Genomic DNA, 21472 nt, shown 5'->3' on the forward strand with positions numbered 1-21472 from the left:
TTTTCTGACTGTGTGGTCATCTGTTCTAGAAAGATATCATCCAATTCCTCAGTCTGACTTGGGGGTCTGTAGTAGACTCCCACCGTAACATCCTTGTTGTTTCCCTCCCCTTTAATTTTTATCCTGATGCTCTCCACCTGGCTTCCATGATTGATGTCCTGGATCTCTTCACTGGTGTAAATACTGTATCTCTGACATATAGTGCTATTCCTCCTCCTTTCTTGTTTGGCCTATTTCTCTTTAAAAGGTTATACCCCTCTATTATACAATGATACAATGGAAATGAAACCCAAGTCTAAACATGAAATTTATTTATGTTTCATATCGGCATTATACACATAGCCTGGGTGTAATTTTATATACCGTATAATGTTTTTGTGCATAAAACCAAATTTTTGTACATTGAACCACTTGAATGCAAAGGTGTCACTATCTCAGTCACGATGTGGCCGATTTTGGAATATTTTGGATTTCAGAATTCCAGATAAGGGAGACTCAGCCTGTAACTTTCTTGTAGACTATTCCTGAAATGTATTATTAAAACAAATCAGATGACATGAAAAAATGATAGTTGCAAGGGATGCCCATTTTCATTACATACAGTGGGCCCTTGGTATCTGAAGGGGTTTGGTTCCAGACATACATACACCCTCATGGATACCAAAAAAACTGCAGATGCTCTAGTCAATATTTAACATTTAAAATTATCTGGTAAAAAAGGTCTCGGCACCAGGAAGGCATTCTGTTTCCCATCTTCTCATCATGAAGGTTCTGCCAGAATTTAATCCCTTTCCTGACTCTGTTACCCACCTTCTCAACCTACCCATCAGAAAGCCTGTGCCAGATTTTAAACCCCCTTACCCCGAACCACATCAGGAAAGAGTCAGCAGGAGTGTGGCAAGGTGAACTGGCAGAAAAAAGCTTTAAATTGTGTCAGAGGCTTCCTTGCGTGAAGGTGGGAGACAAAGGGCCAAAATAGATGGCCCTGAAGGTCAGCTTTGATCTGCCACTGAGAAAGCTGGATCGGGGCCAAGGCAACCACATGCTGCAGCCCCGATCTGGATTTATGCTGGCCCAAAAAGAAGCAGCAGAAAGTGTTCCTTTTTTAGCTGGTTAAAAGCTGACTTTTCCAATGCTGCGGTTTTGTGGCACTCCTGTGTATAAACACCATGCTGCCAGAGTGCCACAGAGCTGCCTGCCGCATGGTCAAGTGGGCGGCTTCACAGCGGCTTCTCAAGCCATCGGGCAGCCAGAGCAAAGAGGCCATCTTTTGTCCCAAAGTGAGGGAGGAGTTTAAATTTTGGCAGGGGCTTCCATGTGAGAAAATGGGAAATGGATTGAGGTAGTTTAAATTCTGGAAGAGGTTTGGTTGCGAGACGATGGGAAACGGAGTGAGGCAGGGGTTTAAATTTTGGCAACAGCTTTGTGATGTGAAGGTATGAAAGAGAATGAAGAAGAAGTTTACGTTCTGACAGTGACTTTGTGGTGGGATTGATTTCCATGGGGGAGGGAGGCATTGGCTTGCCATAGCCTCCACTATTGCCCTGGGACCACGTGTCAGCCTGGCCATTGTAGGTTAAAAAAAATTCAATGTTTCTTCATTTCAATCCATGCTTATTCAACTCTGCAGATATCAAACCTGCAGAAACCAAGTGCCCACTGTACTTGCAATCTGATTTCTTGTTAAGCCTCTTTGTCTTATTTGGAACACAAAAAGAAATATGTGTTGGAAGATAGGCAGTAAACTAGAAGGAAAGAATGGAGTTTAAAATTTCCTGACTCAGGCTTAAGCATTAGCAAGAATGTAGGACTACCTTAACACACCTTCAGTACGTTAGGTCCGGATTTAGGCAAATGGAAATGGATTGGTTTTAATGGACTTCCCTGTCCATCCTCCTCTGCCCCATGCACATACTACAGAGAGGGCTAGAGAATGCTACTGAATGAATTAATGTTGTGGTATGGGGAGGGGGAGATATTCCTTAAAAGTGGGCACAAGCAGTTTCTGTGATTGCAGGCCTTTCACCTACAGAAGGCAAATCTTGGACACAAGCCAGCTGGACAAGCACAGACATGTACACACTTATTAAAGTGAAAAGAGACTTCAAATTACAGTGCAGAAAACAAATATCCAATGTAAATGTCAGACTGTGCTACAGGGGAAAAAAATCAGTATAATGAAAAAGGTTTAGATTTTTGTTGACCTATGAATTCTACTTCTTCATTTTGTAGCCTAACAAAAGCTTACCAATAATAATGTTTATATTAAAGTATCTGCCAAATAATGTCCTGAAAATTAGTACTTGACAAGACTCCATTAAATTACTGTAAACAAATTAGTATGGTGAAAGGGGTAGGGCATGTTTTGGAAGAGAATGCAGGCAGCAGAAACCTTCACGTAATTCACCACTTCTGGCACTCTGACATCTTAGGCAGGCGTCTCACGCTTCATAATTTTTCTACAGCAGACTAAGCTTAACTGTCTACATGCAACTTGGATACTGTTCCTACGCTCTTCAAAGTGCACTCATATTCATAGGTGATATGAGGGATCTGTGCAGCTTTAGGTGGTATAGCATATTATCGTATCAGAAACATTCAAAAATCTACATGATTATTGTGCTACAACTTCTTTTACTCTTCTGCTTGAAAGGTTTGCTACTTTGGCAATGAAAACTAGTGCAGCAACCACACACAATCAACTACCAGCTATCTGCATGTTACTCTCTCTGTGCATGCCTGCTCATTACCTTCTTGGCATTTCTACCCTTTGGACTCATTTCTGGAATAACCTGGTAGAGAATGAATGCCCAAAATAAGATTTTGCTAAGTGTCACAATCACATCCATTTCTTAAAATTAAACTCAACTTCTTTTTAAAATCAAGATGTTTAAAACTTTTCTTCCTGTTCTAAAAGATCTATGGTAGAACACACCCTGTTCCAAAAAAACCCTATAGTAACATATATTTTATATTTTATTTTTGTTCCAGAAGCAAAAGATATTTCACTTGAAAAGACATTTCAAGATATTTCTCTAAAAAGTGATGCATTTGGGTTTAATTATAAGTTATTTCTGCCAACTTCAATAAAACCCATGAATTTTATATAGCACATACATTTTTGTGTGCTACTTTTAGATCTAAAAGTACCCAGTGTTCACTGCACATCTATAATTTTAAAGTATTTTCTAAAGAAATTATATATATTTTATATGAGTTGGCAATAGATATAACCCATTTACCAGTTCAAAGGCAAAGGACTGAATTACGATATAAACAAAAACGACTGGACCATAAAATCGCAGTTGATGGTTTAGGATAACGTATTATGCTTTTCAAGCTGTTAATTTAAACAAAACTAGTTTTAGTTCTCTACTGTTCATTTTATCAAACTACTTGATGCCTACATAGATTTTCTACAAAATCAGAGTTCATTGTCAAAATAATATTTTTCTTTTATGCCTCAAAGACCTTGGTAATAGATTTCATTTTTGGGTAATATTCAGAACTGAGTACAGTTCTGAGCAAGGAATGGGCTATTCCTAGAATCACACAAGAAATGCCTAAGATATGCATGACAAAAACAAAAGACAACATCCAGAGCGTGGAAATTATTACTTTATAAAGTGTTTACAGTTATGAGTGCCAAAAATACAAAATAAATCCCTACAAAGTACAGTCAGCTCTCCTAATCCACGGATTTTTTTATTCACAGATTAAGCATTCATGGCTTGAAAATATTCAAAAATATATACATTCCCAAAAGAAAACTTTGATTTTGCCATTGTATATAGGAGACACCATTTTACTATGCCGTTGTATTTAATGGGACTTGAGCATCCATGGATTTTGTTATCCATGGGAGGTCCTGAAACCAAACCCCTGTGGATAACAAGGGTCCACTGTACAATGAAAGAACAAAATGTGATACACTGACATGCTTTTTGAGCACAGTCCAAGATTTCCTGTGACAAAACTTTGTTCAGCACACTTTCAGAGTTACAGTGGATCCTCTGGATTTGTGGGCTCCTGATGTGAGAATGTGACCAACCATGTATCATAATACCCCCTACTGTTCGATGCTGGTGACATCAAAATGAACATGCTGAAGTGTGTACATTCATATTACCATCATTAATAATATGGGTTGTGATCACCTACATTTTTTCATAACTGCACGAGGTCTTGGAGCAGATACCCCACACGTCTTAAGTGCCCACTGTATATGTTTCTCAGTTCTTCCATATTTCTTAGAAGCAGCCATAACTCTTTGCAACATGCAGAGCATACTCAACCTTTTTAGGGATAACTTCCATGAGTCTCAATTTGCATTTCAGAAGTATTCTTTCAAGAGTCCTATGAGCCTCAAACCTCAAATGTAGTAAACTGCACATGCACTAACTACGTAGGAACGTCACATCTGCAAACATTACCTTCAAATTTTCTTCACACAGTCATGCAAGATATAAAATCAGATAGATATATTTTTGGAAATTCTGAACTCATTAAGCCCCCCCCCCCTTTTTGCCAGAAAAAAACGTTTCAGAAAACAGCTGGGGGGGGGGGGGAGCAGTATAAGCACACTTTTCACATGGAAAGTCATTTTGGTATTTTTGGAACAGAAAATGTATTATGAACACTCTTGGCTAATATTTGATGTGTTTTCTAGGATCTTGCTTCTAACATTCACCACAATCACACCACTATAATGTACTTTAGAGCTTGAGAATTATCATGAAACTTTTATTCAGAGAGAAGGACAGGTTGCTTAGCTCTAACTGTAATTCTCTGAGTGGTCATCTGTGCTATCACACAAATGGGTCTTGCACATGGGCAGATCCATCCACAGAATGTTTCAGAGCTGAGTATCTTTTGGTGGCAACCATGTGCAGGGTACTAACATACATAGAACCAAGAGCTACTCTCCCCTCAGTTCTGACATCCACTATTTGGAATAAAAGAAATTATCCCTTCCACCTTCTACAATACAGTTGGCCCTCTGTATCCATGGATTCAACCATCCACAGCTTGAAAATATTCAAACGGAAATTCCAAAAAGCGAGCCTTGATTTTGCCATCTTATATAAGGGACACCGTTTTACTATAGTAATGTATATAAAGAAACTTCCACAGATTTTGGTATCTACTGGGGGGTCCTAGAACCAAACCCCAGCAGATACCAAGGGCCCACTGTACTGGCGTTGCAAAAACTGTGCAATATTAATGCTATGTTACAGAACTACCCAGAATAATAATATGGCAATACTACATGCGGCAATAATATCAAATGATACTCATATTGTCAGAAATGCACAAAATGTAGCACTTACCAATCAAGATATAACCAGATTTTATTGCTGGGGTGCCTGGGATCAACCCATGTACTACAAGTTTCTCTTCATTAGAACTGTGTCTGTACTTTTCCTCTTTTCTCCATGGAGACTGATGGATAATCCCTATTAATGATTCCAGGAGTTTGAGTTCTTCCCCTGTTTCAACATTTGATAGTCTCTTTGGATTTACATAAATGCAGACATCTTTGTACTGTTGTTGGACTACATCTGCCATTTTCTGGCTGGAATGGTGTTTCAATATGGAGGCTGGACCAGAGGCAGGGACATGTCGTTTAGCACTTGCTTTCTTCTTGCCAGAATGTTTTGACAAAAGTCCTTTATTTTGTAATATTTTAGTAAACTTTTCCAATCTGTATTTACTCTTTCTGTCTTTTTGAGATCTCTCATGAATAACTTCAGCTTCATTTTCCCGAAACCTGACATGATTCACTGCAGGCACATCTAGAGTGCTGTCAGGAAGGACAGTTTCTTCCTCATCTTCACTCAGTTCTAGATAGAACAATTCTCCATTTTTTTGAACACTATCCAACCATTCGGGTTCAAGACCACTGCACAAGACAAGAATAGGGTTAGAATGAGATTGAGGAGTGAAAAATACTGACAATTTTAATTTTGCAGCCCTCTGGGGCCAGTTCGTACTGCACATAAAAGCACTTTTACAGAGGGGGATAGGATGGTGCACCCAAATAGCATTCAATAGACTTCCTATTCAGACACTGAAAAAACATCCATAATTAGAAACCCACATTGATGAAGCCTAATTTACAGACCCAGGCTTGAATAATCAACTGAACCCATAAGAGTGTAAAGTCTCCTTTTGATCAAAAGAAGAAGAGGAAACCAACCCCCCATTTTCAGCTTGAACAAATGAAAAAGGCATTTATTGTGAACAAGATGCAAATGAAAGCTGGCCTGCATTAAATACTTTTTTTAAAAAAATGGTGCTCTGTCTCAAAGTGTTCTTGTTTTGACACCATAAATAGGTACTTAAAAGAGCTTCTTTGTTTTAAACTAAACTTGTTCTTGGATTAGTTAAACAATTTAGTTTAGAAACAACACAGCTTCCATAGCAGGACATCAAGATGAAATACAGAACTACCAAGATGACAATTTCAGGGTACAGTATGATCAGTGTCTGATTCATAGCACTCAATGGAAAGGGAATATACAACTCTCTCTTTTAATTTTTATAATCCAGAAAGGTGGAAAGGGACAAAAAGACAATACAGTACTATGGAATGTGAAAGAAGACATTGTCCACACCAGCTCCATCTTTACCACCATCCCTGAACACAAGACTACACAATATCATTGCTCATATCATACATAACACAGGACCTCTCTGAGTGTGCTCTTGCATGGACTACAGTTGCTTTTCCCTTCACCAGTCACCATTTCCACTCTCTCTGTAGTACTACAGAACTGTGTATCTTGCTATGTATTTCTTTTATAGGACAGGAAGAATATCAGACAATATACTCCCTTGCAGATACTCATCTGCAAAAATACTTATCAACTCCCTTCCGCTTCTGCTAATATGGCCAATAATCAGGAATGCTAGGCACTGCACATATGGAGGGAGGCAAGTTAAGGAAGAATCCCTGATGAAGAGATTTCACACCTTTCCTGTTTTATACCCATCTGCTTTTACTGCTATCAAGGTTTTCTTTTTTTCTTTCTTTTATGCAATGCATTACGACCTCTATATCCTCAGGACTGATACCTGTGGTTTCACTTTCACTTACCCTCTGTTTCATGTTTCCACAGTAAGTCTGAGACCATGTCCCCTGAAGAAACAGGAGTCACATTGTATATTAGACAAAGATGGTATCAACTTCTATACACAGGACCTCCTGATGATTTATAAAGTTTTAAATAGTTGTGGGGGAGAAATTCAAGTCAGGATTGTGACAGTGAGGTGAAAGGATTGACCCTATCCTACATACTAATTGTTCAATTTAAACTTTCTTTCTCCAAAGCTGTTATTATCCCCATGGTACAAAGCTAGATAAAATTCATATAATTTGCTCCATAAGGCAATAATAATAATAATAATAATAATAATACCGGTAATAATAATAATAATAATAATAATAATATAAAAATCTGGGGAGGATTTTAAATTGTGAATGTACCTCTTCAGCCAGTTTCACCCTCCATTACTATTATCAATGCTTTAACATGGTAAATTTATTTACAGGTTATCCAAATAAAATCAATTAAACATAATTTTCTTTTCTTTAAACATAACCTTTTTTTCTTTAAAGGATTCTCTGCAGTTAACACAAGTTAATTTTTCAGAATACTTTCCAGTTCACTGTTGGCCACATGTGTTTTAGTGTGACTGCATAAATTAGGATCTCTGCAAAGTTAAGCAATTATATCAGGATCCACCCCACCTCCCTTGACAGTTTTACTGGTAACTACAAAGCAGGCACATTTTTAACAGTCAGATGAAACACAGTTCTGACAACAGTGTACCATACCATGATCACTAAAGACTCACTTTTTTGATATTGAAATAGTTTGTGGGATATGGCACTGATGCAAGCACTGGATCAGGTTTCATATTTTCTTGAAACCTACAACTTATTGCATTCTACTACCAAAGATGTGTTCTTATTCAAAGTCAGCAATAAAAACATCTGTATAAATTACGTCATAAAATGCCGCCAATAAAGATGTACTGGAATAAATTTAGAAGCATATGATGTTGGTTCTGTTGTTAAAGCCAGACAGAAAATTTCAGATGGAAGGACAATGGCACTGCTTTCAAAAATAGAAATTACCAGGGAAATCTGGGGACTGATGGCAAGTAATATTGCAAACAGCAAAATCAACGATGGGGCTTTCCTACATGGGAGAGAAAATGGAGGGACAGATTGGAAAACAGCAGTCTTGGTCGCTTAAATTAACACACTGTTTATGTTTTCCCAGAGCTTTCGAAGGCTCCTGTGATGGACAGAGGCTGCTGAGTAGACCTCAAGCCCCATCTCAAGCCCACAGTCCTGACTACATTTCTCAGGGGGAACAGCAAACACATTGGGCAATAGGCTTGAGGCAGGATTGAGGTCTGCTCAGCAGTCTGTCCCCATTGCACATCAGAGGAGTCTTCTAAAGCTTTTGGAAATCTTTAAAAGTATCCTTCTGCCTCAAGCCCACTGCCTAATGCATTTGCTGTTTCTGAGAAATGTCCCAGCCTCCTTTTTTCTATTAAAGCTGGCTCTCAGACTTGAGCCTTGATTTGAAAGTATTTTGCAAGGACTTGGGATTCTACTTGAGGCTTGAAGGTAGAGACTTGAGACTTGATTTAAAACTTAGTAAAAAAATTATGTTTATTAGGTGTGAAGTTTCCTGAAGTGTAAAACTGTGTCCCACTGGGATTTCTGAAAGTAAAGAGTACTATTCTGAGCAGCTGGCAAGCACAAGCCTTTAGGCTGGACAGAATGAGGAACCTGAAGGATGACCAAATGAGCAGGGGCACGAGTCAGTGAGAGGTGACAGAAAAGATTGCCTCCTATTACCCTCTTACTGGATGGCAATGCAGGAAAGATTTGGCTCCCAGTACAATACCACTACTACTGCACTGTCTCAAGACTGAGGAAGAACATAGGTGAGCAAGAAAGAAGATAAGGTAGCACTGGCTGCTCCTCCCTTGACCAACTCTGTGGGTTACACTTTGCAGAGAAGGTGAGTAAACAAGTTGAATGAGGAGAGGCTAAATCTACCCTGCGACCGTGCTGAAAGAGGGCAAGAAAAAGTAAACAAGAAGTTACTACACTTTCCCCCTTATACTTCTATTTCCCTACCCCAAGAAGCATCCAAGACAAGAGAAAGTAGATAACCAGAAGAAGCAGCTGCCACTTCCTCATAATCTTAAATTTTACTTTTTGCAATAGGAAACAATGGCCAATATGACATGTTCCCCTTGTTTGTTCATCTTACTTTTCTTAGTGATATGGCAAGATAACCTGATTTGAGCATCTGATGGGAGACAAACTGAGCTAAAGGTGGCCACCAGGCCTTATACATAGGACATCTGGCCTGTTAGTGCCTACAGTTGTGTTATCTGAAGGACCACTGTCTCCTGTATCAGCTTGGCTGTGTGTTGAGATATTCTGGGGAGGTCCTCCTCTCTGCCCCACCACCCTCACAGGTATATTTGGTGGGCTCATAGGAGAGGCTGCTTAGTGGCTGCTCCCAGGTTGTGGAATTACCTTACTAGGCAGAGCTTACCTTCCTAAGTGTTCACCTGGGTCATTCCCCATGCTGGCGCAGGGACAGGTGGATGTTTACACGGCCGTCCCCTTGCTGGCCTGGGGAGCCGCTACTGGGCGTGCAGTCCGTACCTTTCTGTGCCCTTGCTCCTATCAGGAAGCTCCCTGTCGCTGAGTCTGATGCAGAAACAGGGTGCCTAGTGGCACCCACAGCTGGAATTTGCATGGAGTTTCCAGGAAAATCTGCAACAACTCCGGGGTCAAATTTACCCATGTTAAGGATCAAGTTACATCCAATGCATGTGTGTCTGGGCTGCCAGAATCTGGCCTGATCTTGGCCCTCAGGGTTTGGCCTTTTTAAATGGGTGCATGTGTATGTCCACCCACTGAAAACAACGAGACTTCAGATCTTGCATTTTGTGCTATCTGCAGGGGGTGGTGGTGGTCCAAAACGGACATCCCGCAGATAGCAAGGGACCACTGTATTTAATTTTAGCATGGTATGAAATTTTAAAGCTGCATCTGTTTTAAACTTTGTAAACTGACTTGAGTCTCAGACTGGGGGAAAAAGGAAAGATATAAATGAAGATTAATAATTTTAATATAGATCTGTGGCTTACACCGCCTTCCCCTCCATATGATGCATAGAGGAAATGAAATGAATTATCAAAATGCAGCTGCTCCTCCAAGGACAAGTATATTCGCCTGCTCACTGAGTAGTGAGGAGTCCTGAGCATTAAGCCACTTAGAACAGAAACAAGTGACTACATGAGGTGGCAACATGACTACATGAGGTGCTGTAATGACCAGGGGGAAGAGATTGATAAACAAGCATGCAGAGGTGTCTGTTTCCACAATGTAGGCCCCATCATTATTGCAGTGGCACTCTGAGAAAAGAGCAAGAAAAGAGAGATAAAAGCAGCTGCTGCCTTCTCTTGGCTACTTCCCTGCCACCATCCCTCCATGGAAAGCACAGGAGAATCTGGGGAGGGAGTATGGGGAGACCTAGTGCTTTGTGGAAGTAGACCAAAGAAAAGCAAAAATATAAATGTAAATTCATGCTCCTTAGCCATGCTCAAAAATGGAGGACATTTTGGAATTTGGACACAAGGTTGACATGTAAGACAAGTCCTGGAAAAGGAGGACGCCTGTTCACCCTGAGAACAAAGGCACCATAAAATATAAAGGCAAAGAAAAATGTAGAAGTTGAGCCAATAAATGCTAAAAACTCTCCTATAAATATAAGTCCATCCTTCATAGCCCTGCTCAAAATGGAGGACATTTTGCAATTCCTCCTGGACAGAAGGTTGCAATGTAGGCCCAGGCCCCAGGGTGACCAGGTGTTATGACTACGAAGGATGAGAATATTACACAATGGAATGTAGGGCACTGAAGAAAAATGTAGGACACCACACCAAAAAGCTAACAATACGCATATCAATATAAATCCATTCTTCTTAGCCCTGTTCAAAATGGAGGACACTGTGGAATTGGGACAGAAGAGGGAAACGGAGGACACGTCCGAGAAAAGGAGGACGCCTGGTCACCCTGGAGGAGAGCAATTCCACTCTCCATTCGCCCCCTTTCTCTCCAAGTTTCCCAGACTTTGATCTTCCAGGCCTTTTGGACTTCAGCTCCCAGGATTCCTGGACATTGGCTGCGATAGCAGGGGCTTCTGGGAGTTGAAGTCCAAAATACCTGGAGGACCAAAGTTTGGGCCTCTCCCTGTTTGCTTACTCTGAGCTCCCAGACAAAGACGAGGAGGTCGAACTGGAGCTCTCTGTCGAAACGGGGCTCCTCCGCTCGCCACAGGCCGCATCCCCCGTCTCCTCCTCTTCCATCTTAAGGAAGGCTCAGACTCTCCAGGGAGCAAGTTGGGAACCCTCCAGCCGCCATGACCCGGATGCCCAAGGAGAAGCACGTGACCTTCGAGCCGCTTTCCCATTGGGGGAGCTATGGCAACCGAAGAAGCTCTGGACGGCGCTTCTGGGCAGTGTCTGTGTATTGGAGTCTTTCTGTGGGCCAATGTTGCATTCTGGGACTTGTAGTTTAAGGAGGGTTATTTAGACGCCTCAGCCAGAGAGCTCTTAGGCCTCACTGAACTACAAAACCCAGAAAGCAACAGGACAGGAGGCGACCACAGAAGTAAAAATGGAATAGCAGCACTTTAAGAGATTTTGGACTTCAGCTCCCAGAAGCCTCAGCCATGTTGGGCAATATTCTGGGAGCTGAAGTCCAAAATGCCTTGAAGAGCCCCGTTTGGGGACCACTGGTGTAGTGCAATAGTCAGCCTTGCCAAAGCACTTTCCCTTTTCACCATGCATCTAGGCCAGTGGTTCCTAAACTTTAGTCCTTGGACTTCAGCTCCCAGAAGCCCCTGCCAGCTTGGTCACTAGTCAGGAATTCTGACTAAAACCTGAAGGACCAAAGTTTGGGAATGGCTGATCTATGCTGTCAAAATAATACATATTCACGCCACTTCAACTGCTGTGGCTTCATTTTACGGAATCCTGGGATGTGTAGTTTTTGTGAGGCACTCTTGGGCCTTGTAAAACTACAAATCCCCATATTCCATAAGATGGACCTACAGTACTTAAAGTGGAGTCGGACTGCATGATTTCGACAGCGTAGATGCCTCCTGAGTGTTAAAACGTGGCTAAACACTATGGAATTCTGGGGTTTGTAGTTTTGCGAGACGTCTTCTCTGTCAGAAGGCTCTTGTGCCACAACAAACTACAAATCCCAATTTAGAAGGCCGATTTGAATTGGAATTTCACCTGTTCAGGAGTTGAAAATTATAGTGCTGAAATGTATTGAGAGCAAAGGTTGCTATTTCAGGTTATGTCAAATCTTTGGCTTTGGAATGCAATGGCCCTGAATTGGTTCCTGCTTTAAGCTATTATTCAAATCAAAAGGATGTAATACAGGACAGTCGAAAGAAAAACATACAGATAATACAGTATTTTAATTGATGGGTACCCCACAAGGGATAGAGACGTATATTAGGTGTAATATTAGAGTATCCAATGAATATACTGGGGTTTAAATGTTTAATTCAAAGGTAACCAATGAAATGTAATTTGTAGTTTTCTTTGTTCAAAGTACTACAAAAGCTTGGTTCACTTTGGAATGGGGGTCCTAGTAATTTGGATAAATTTCCTCTAGGAACGCTGCAGCAAAATAAACTATGTCTTCCTTTCTAATCGGCTCTGAGTTTCCCTGATAGTTCTAATAAAATTTTAATTTTAAATTATTCTGCAACACCAGGATTCCAGAGGATGGAGCCATAGCAGTTCAAGTGGTGTAAAACTGGATTAAATCTGCAGTGGGGACACAACCACTAGTTCTGTAGGGCTTGTCTGTTTGTTGTTGTGGGCCTTCGAGTCCTTGGCAGGTTTCTTCAGAGGGGGTTTGTCATTGCCATGATCTGAGGCTGAGAGTTTGTGACTTGCCCAAGGTCACCCAGTGGCTTTCCATGGCCAGACAGCAATAGCAATAGCATTTACATTTCTATACCTCTTAATAGTGAACTCAGCACTCTCTAAGCTAAGATTCAAATCGAACCATGGTCTCCACAGAGTCCTAGGAGTTTTTCACACGGGAGGAATTTCTTTTAATTTCAAATGAAAAGAAAGTGGGGCCAGAACGCATTCACGTGAATTCTCTAGTTCAACAAATTTATGTGAATTCAAATTGTGTTCGAACTGACTTCCCATTGCCTGAAAATAGCTTGCCATTGCCTGAAATTGCGTGTGGTAGTCTATCACGCAATAACGTTAAACTCCATGATTGCATTCAGATTGCCATTGGATTATAATTCCAATTTCCCTTGTCTGATAACGTCCCTAGTCCAACGCTCAAACCACTAAACCATGCTGATTCTCTCCCAGTAGGACTTACTTGAAGGAAAGTGCCCACAACACAGTGGCTTTACTTATTCAAATGTAAATAACAGCCTTTTCAGTTGGAACTGTATTTTAAGGTAGCACATTCGTTCAATAAGTATCCCACTACATTTAGAGGGGAACCAACTTGTGGGTAAACATGCTTAGGACAGCACTATTAAAGCATTATTACTGTGCTGCACAGCCTTGGGCAGAACCTCTGAGCTCAGCTCTATACCCTGAAAATGTTTAGCAAGAAACCCATAATTACTATTTTTTTCCCCAAAATGATGCAAACATAGAGAAAAACAGAAGAGCCAACAAAATAACTCAGGCGACTAAGCTGAGAAAAAATATGTCCCTTTGAAAATACAGTATTGTGCTACATACTAGTGGTTTATAGGCTCTATAATATACAGAAATAACACATTATAGAAGGGTATTTCAATTGCAGCTTTTAATTTTAGGTACCTATCATCTAAGTCTTTCTCTGTGGGTGCATGTACACTGTAGAAATAATGCAGTTCAATACCACTTTAACTGCCATGGCTCCATCCTGGGATTTCTGGTATTGTCAGGAACCAGCAATCTTTGGCAGAGAAGACTAAAGACCTTGTTAAACTACAAACCCCAGTATTCCATAGGATGGAACCACAGCGCTTAAAGTGGTGTCAAGCTACATTATTTCTATAATGTAGATGCACTCCATGTTGTACCAAATTGTTGTTGTTGTGATTCTGCGCCTTAAAGTTGTTTCTGACCTATGGTGATCCTAAGACAGTGAACCTGTCCATGGGGTTTTCTTGGCAAGTTTCTTCAGAGAGGGTTTGCCATGGCCATCCTCCGAGTCTGAGAGAGTGTGACTTGCTCAAGGTCACCTTGTGGGTTTTCCTGGTGGAGCTGGGATTCGAACCCTAGTCTCCAGAGTCATAGTCCAACTCTCAAACCACTATGCCACACATACATATACATGTTACATACATGTGTCTTACGTGTGTTTTAGTCAAGCTTTTAACTTTTGTATATTTTATGTGATTTTATGCTGTTCTTATATGATTTTAATTGTATTATTATTATTATTATTATTATTATTATTATTATTATTATTATTAATAATAATAATAATAATAATATTTATATTCCACCTTTTCCCCAAAACAGGGACTCAAGATGTCTTACAATATTAAAAAATAAATACAATTAAAAGCATGTAAAAATGGTACATTAAGGTAGAATGAAACTATTGCAGTATTAAAACAAATTACATGCTAAAAGCAATTACATGTTAAAAGTAATTTTATGTTTTACATTTTATTGTATTTTTAAAAATATTTTTGTTTTTTATCTGTGAGCAGCCTTGGGTCCCTTCTGGGAGAAGAAAGGGGACATACAAATGAAATAAATAAATAGCCACAGCCAGTGTTTCTTTTTCTAGACTACAACTGAGATTGATAGTCTGGACATGTTTAGCCAGAATAAGTGCCACTCAGTCCAAAGGGCTTCCTCCCATGTAACTGTGTGTGGTCATTGCTTTACTTGTTTACTTTCCTTGCCTTGTATCCACTCTGCATGAAAACAGCCCTGCTGTACACTGCCCTGTTTTGGTCCTCAACTGCTCATTGTGGCAGCAAGCCATTTTGACCGCTATGTCTTTTTTGGTACAAGAGAGCGACAATAGATGAGAACAAGATGGATTGCTGGGGGCAAGGAAACAGGCACAGTGGCAGTTACTCCTCCTTTTAAAAAAAACTTTATTTGTATGAAGGCAAGGATTTTTTTCCCCATAAGAGGACAATAATGTTTAGTACAATAATAATGAAAGTTGCTATCCCAGTGGTGAGCACACTCCCATTAAATTCCTGTCTAGGATCTGGCTATATTATAACCATTTTATCTTTCTCTCTTTGACTGCATCCACACAGTAGAAATAATCTGGTTCGACACAGCTTTAACTGCCATGGCTCAATGCTATGGAATTCTGGAAATACCCAGGATTCCATAGCATTGTGCTATGGCAGTTAAAGTGGTGTCAAACCGGATTATTTCTGCAGTGTGGATGCAGCCTCTCACTGCATGCAGCTTTATGGCCATGCACAGAGAAAAGCATTGCAAGCTTCCAGGGTTTGTAGAACAACAAAAAGTCCAAAAGGGGGGAAAGAAAAGTGTGGGACCAAAATAGTCCATTGAGGTCTAAAGGGTGTACCTGCACCGTATAAATAATCCAGGTTGATACCACTTTAGTTGTCGTGGCTCCATGCTGTGGAATTCTGGGAAATGTAATGTTGTGTGACATTTAGCCTTCTCTTTCAGAAAGCTCTTGTGCAACAACAAACTACAATGCCCAGAATTCCACAGCACGGAGCCATGGCAGTTAAAGTGGTATCAACCTGGATTATTTCTGCAGTGCGGACGCAGAAAGCTAAGTGGTCATGGCAGAGAAAACTGGAGCAAGGAACAACAGAACAGTATCCTGCGTGAAGCCATAGTTGGGTGATGGAAACCTGCATTGGAATACTCCAAAATGCATCATTTTTATTGCAGGTCCCATTTATACAGTGTTGTTAACCCATGTTTTACACAGTTTCTCAAAAACTTTTGGGGTTTGTGTTCTAATCTCGCATGTTCTTCACTACAGAAGTAAGAGACTGATTTTTGTGTTTGTATTTTTTGAGCTTCTTTTCCAATAGTGTTACATCGATCAACCTTCTGTATCAAATTCAGAGTAATAATGTAGATTTTGACTCATCCTTTCTTTTAGGAAACATAGGCATTTTGCATTGATTTAATAACTGCCATTCTTGGTTTTATTTCAGCGGATCATGTTAATCCACAGTAGTAGCTGTGCTGAACTGCCACTTCTGTAAGCAGTATTATATTTCTCCTATTACACAAGAGGTTTGCTTCTCAACAGCATGTCCAGGGTCTATAAATTAAACTACACAAAAACAACAAAATATGGTTTCTTTATTGCATAGTCAGTTAGAAAAACCCACTGGAGATTTCCTACAGTGCAACTGACCTTTCTGTTATGTTATTTTCAATTCCACTTACAGCAGGAAAACTAATTGTTATCTGAGGGCCTTAAAACTATGCATATTGGCATCATTTAATTTCATGTATTATACAATTTCTCAAAAACTTTTGGGTTTGTGTTCTAATCTCGCATGCTCTTCACTATACCTGGATTTAAAAGAGGTCTCCCCCACCCACCCATTTTTGGTGGGGAAAAAACCTTTTGTTTTTGGAAGAATTAACACTGCCAAAAGATAATGTATATTTAAAAAAAAACAGAATAAATACCACTGTGATCATTTAGTCTTTGATAAACAGGTGTAGATATAAAATTACAACATTCCTTCTTTTCTAAGGATTTCATAGAATCATAGAATCATAGAGATGGAAGAGACCACAAGAGCCAGCCAGTCTAACCCCTTGCCATGCAGGAAATCCCAATCAAAGCATCCCTGACAGATGGCCATCCAGCTTCTGTTTAAAGATCTCCAAAGGAGGAGACTCCACCACACTCTGAGGGACTGTATTCCACTGTCAAACAGCTCTTACTGTCAGGAAGTTCCTCCTGTAGCTTGAATCCATTATTTTGGGTCCTATTCTCTGGAACAGCAGAAAAGAAAACAAGCTTGCTCCAGACTCAATATGGCAATTTAAGTGGGACTATCATATCACCTCTTAACCATCTATTCTCCAGGCTAAACTCCCCCAGCTCCCTAAGTCATTCCTCATAGGACAAGGTTTGCAGACACTTCATCAGTTTTAATGCTTTGTAATAATTGGTTTTAGATGCTGTATAGTTTTAATTGTTATGGGTGGTTGGTTTGTACACTGTTGGGGATATATGTTGCTTATAATTGTTTTTGTTGCCATTTGTTGTTGGAAACCGCTATGATCTACACAGGAATAGCGGTATATAAATAAAATTATTATTATTATTATTATTATTATTATTATTATTATTATTATTATTATTATTATTTACCCACCCTCCTTTGGACCTACTCCAGTTTTCAACATCCATTTTGAATTGTGGTGCCCAGAACTGGACACAGTATTCCAGGTGGGGCCTGACCAAAGCAGAATACAGTGACACTATTACATCCTTTGATCTAGACACTATATTTCTATTGATGCAGTCTAAAATAACATTGGCCTTTATAGCTGCCACATTGCACTTTTGATTCATTTTCAACTTATGGTCTACCAGGACTCCTACATCCCTTTTATACAGGGATGTATATTTCCTTAAGCCAGGTGTCCCCCATCCTATATCTATGCATTTCATTTTTCCGCCCTAAGTGCAGTACCTTACATTTCTCCGTGCTGAAATTCATTTTGTTAGTTTTGGGTCACCTTTCTAATCTATTGAAGTCACTTTGAATTTTGATCCGGTCCCTCTGGGGTATTACATGCTACTCCTCCTAATTTGGTGTCATCAGCAAATTTGATAAGCATGCCCATTTCAAGAAGAAACACATTTCAAAACATACACATCTTTTTGCTTGGAATTAATCTGTAGCATCAAAGTGTGTGTGTGTGTGTGTGTGTGTGTGTGTATGTGACAGAGAAAGAGTGAGAATTGGCAACCTGTAGAAAACATTTGGGGCACCAATAACGTACATCAAATCTAGTCACATCACATATGGACTGAGAATGCACATTACACATTACAATATATATCAGAATTGACTGCAACATGGAGAGATTCTTCACGATGCAGAGGTTCCTCACAGGAATAATGGCAGAAAGCCTAAGAGCCAGCACCTTACTCCATAATTTGTGTGCTGGATGGGTGGCTGAAAAAGAATTACAGTATTTTGAATTATTCTTTCATAGAGGAATAAGCAGATATGCACCGTAGTGTAGTCTGACCATTGGACTATGACTCTGGAGACCAGGGTTGGAAACCCGGCTTGACTATGTAAATCCACTGTCACACTCTCTCAGCCTCTGGGGAAGGGAATGACAAACTTGCTCAGAACAAATCCTGCCAAGAAAAACCCATGGTCCTAAGTCGGAAATGACTTGAAGGCACACAGCAACAAATATGTGTGCTGCAATATACCCCAAACGTATGTAGGGAAGAAAGTGAAATCTATCTGGACTGGGATGCAGAGATCCAGGATCTAACTCCCATCATCTATGAAATTCACTCGGGTGACTTTACACCAATTTTGTGAACTTGAACTACTTCATTGGGAAGTTGGGAGGACAAAGCAGAGAGGAGAGCCATGCATCTTGAGATCATTGGAAGACAGAGCGAATATACAGCAAATAATACAATCTATAAATTATTCTGAGAAGTGAAGAAGTCAGGAACAGACCTCATCCTTCCATCAGATGGGATGACCAGCTGTCCTACCTGCAAAGGAGGGCAAGGCACCAAAGCTTAAAAAGAAACTGTATATATTCATGCTTCTCAGCCATGCTCACCACGGAAGACTCTAGGGAATTCCTCCTGGACAGAAGGTGGAATTGTAGGGCATGTCCTAGAAAAGGAGGACCCCTGATCCTCCTGGGATTAAAGTCGTGTCCCACCCAGTGTCATATATACTGACCTGTGCAGCAGGATGCTCTCCACTGAATCCAGATCCTCCAGGTTCTTGGTGATGGGTCTGGGGAGGCTTTCCTTCCTTACGCGGAACATTTTGCAGTAGGAAGGACCTTCTCTTCTTCCTCCAAAGCAGCATCCGCAAAAATATCCATCAGATCTCACGTATTCTTATTCTTATTCTTATTATTTTGCCAATCGTCCAGATTGATTCTCCAGGCAAAAGCAGCAGAAAGAGGAGAGGAGATAGCAAGTCAAACCCTTCCCAAACTGAGCAGCCCTCCCTCCCTTCCTGGGAAATATTTTCCACCTTTTTCAAGATTTCTCAATTTCTTCAACTACTTTTGAGGATCGGAGACTCGAAGATCGGAGACTTCCAAGAGAGAAAAGAAAGAGACGCAGCCTCCCTCCACAACCCTGCAAACTCTTCGGTTGAGAAAACTTTGCTGGCTGCTCTGGTTAGCAAAGCAGGTGGAAGCCTCTCCTCCTCCTCCTCCTCCTCCCTCCTTCTTCTTAGGATAGTCTCCAAGGTCTTAAAGACCTCTTTTCTATCCGGTGAACCTGTAGGGATTATTAGTGCTTCCTCCTCCATCATCATCATCGTCATCATCATCTCATTTCATTTGTAGGCTGAATTTCTCTCAGGAGGGACCCAAGGTGGCTTACAGACAACAACAACAACAACAACAACAAAAAACCATTATGAAGTTTCAATACAATTCAAAACAATTAAAATGATATACAAATATTATTAAATCACATAAATGTATACAAAAGTTTATCATCAGGATGCCACAACAAAGCTGCAATCATATGTAAACGCAACCAGGTGTTTGTCCTGCGACACTGGGTGTTGGTAACTGTTGTTGTTGAATTCAAAGATGTAGCTGCATTAGTATGTAGAGAGATCTTGTAGCAGCTTTGAGAATAACTGACAGAAAAAACTATTGGCAGCATGAGCTTTTGTAGACTTCAGTCTACTTCCACAGATGCATCCTCAGATGCATCTGAGGAATTAGACTGAAGTCTACGAAAGCTCATGTTGCCAATTTATTTCCCCCCAGTTTGTTTTAAAGGAGCTACAAGATCTTTCTGCGTGCTGTTGTTGTTGTGTGCTTTCAAGTCATTTCTGACTTATGGTGACCTTAAGGTGAACCTATCACAGAGTTTTCTTGGTCAGATTTCTTCAGAGGAGGTTTGCCATGGCCATCCTCTGAGGCGGAGAGAGTGTGGCTTGCTCAAAGTCACCCAGTGGGCTTCCATGGCAGAGCTGGGATTCAAACCCTGGTCTTGAGAATCATAGGGGCAGAGCTGGCCCGCCAGGAAAAAGTGGCTTGATCCTGAGTTTTCTGAAACCGGGTTGAAACCCCGCTATCAGCATGCCTGACTTCCAAGGCCGGCTGAACACCCACGTGGAGTCAAACTGTGCTGCATAGTTATTTATTTATTTTTGTTGCCTTCCCATCCTGCATGCTCACAATTGCACAAACACACTGCCTGTGACCTCTAATTACCTCCCTCTTTCCATCCAGATGTCATTCCATTGTATGCTCACCCATATGACTGGTCACACAGCCTCAGGTGCAATTCATCGCCTGTACAGTGTATTGGTGCATCAATGTGCCCAGTGATAAATTGGCAAAGCAAGATCATGGAGGCCCCCCATACATGACCCCTTCACCTCATGCCCCCTTTTTGTACTGTCTGGTTTGAGTATATTGTAATTACATCCATTACATTTTTGGTGATTGCTTTTTTGCTTTCCCTCAGTCCTGTACTGGTACCAAGCTGTTTATATGATGGTGCGATGATGCACATTTTCTGCCTCGAGTTGGCGTATCCCAGCTTTTTTTGCTCCAGTTTTTAGCCCTGGAGTCCAGCTTCTTTTTGCTTTATGCCTGGTTTTGCCTCATGCATCTCTAAACATCTCTTCAAAGTAGTTAGAAGCTGCTTTATTTGGCCAGTGTGGACTACCCCATAACCCAGCTCTTAAACCACTACACCACGCTGGCTCTCTTGCAGTGGTGATGAATTATGAATTACTGTCGCGGCAGAGAGACGCAGAGACAGGAATGGGGGTGCAAAGCTTCTTCTGCTGGCCAGGTCTTGGCCAGCTCTCTTTATTCACATCAGGGTTACATTAGGTTTACATTATCTCATAGTACATCAGAAGGCAATTTGCGGAATCAGGGACCAATGTGTACTCAGGAGATTTCTAATTAGCAAAGGGGAGCAAGATGTGTACACTGTCTCAGCCGAATCAACATGGGCTTATCCAATCACGGATAAAGCATTGTCAACCAGAAGGTGAATCATGATCTCGTGGTTTGCCAGTGAGGCCATCACATCCTATTCTCAGTAGACATTGCTATCCTGGGAGGGGGTGCACCCCCTGGGCTTTCCAGGGAATGCCACAAATTACTCTTTCAAAATATTGGGATGCAGATGTACTTA

The 21472-nt window shown here is 40.7% G+C and overlaps 1 protein-coding gene across 10 annotated transcripts in view; it reads right to left on the bottom strand.

Annotated features, from left to right (window-relative positions):
- Positions 1–19450, bottom strand: part of INTU (inturned planar cell polarity protein) — a 45370-nt gene extending 25920 nt beyond the window's left edge. For 9 of the 10 annotated variants that reach the window (XR_006104159.1, XR_006104163.1, XR_006104162.1 and 6 more), the window contains exons 1-2: positions 11309–11469; positions 5331–5902 (exon numbers count right to left, since the gene is read on the bottom strand). Coding sequence is in view for 5 of the 10 variants with exons in the window: in XM_042469428.1 (XP_042325362.1) it covers positions 5331–5902; positions 11309–11412 (676 nt within the window). In the remaining 5 variants the exon portion in view is untranslated. Of the gene's footprint in view, positions 1–5330; positions 5903–11308; positions 11470–19025 lie in introns of those variants that run through there. The other variant, XM_042469427.1, reaches the window with a different exon arrangement.
- Between the last annotated feature and the right edge of the window lie 2022 nt (positions 19451–21472).

Source organism: Sceloporus undulatus, chromosome 5 (assembly GCF_019175285.1).
Source record: "Sceloporus undulatus isolate JIND9_A2432 ecotype Alabama chromosome 5, SceUnd_v1.1, whole genome shotgun sequence".
NCBI classification, from domain to species: Eukaryota; Metazoa; Chordata; class Lepidosauria; order Squamata; family Phrynosomatidae; genus Sceloporus; species Sceloporus undulatus.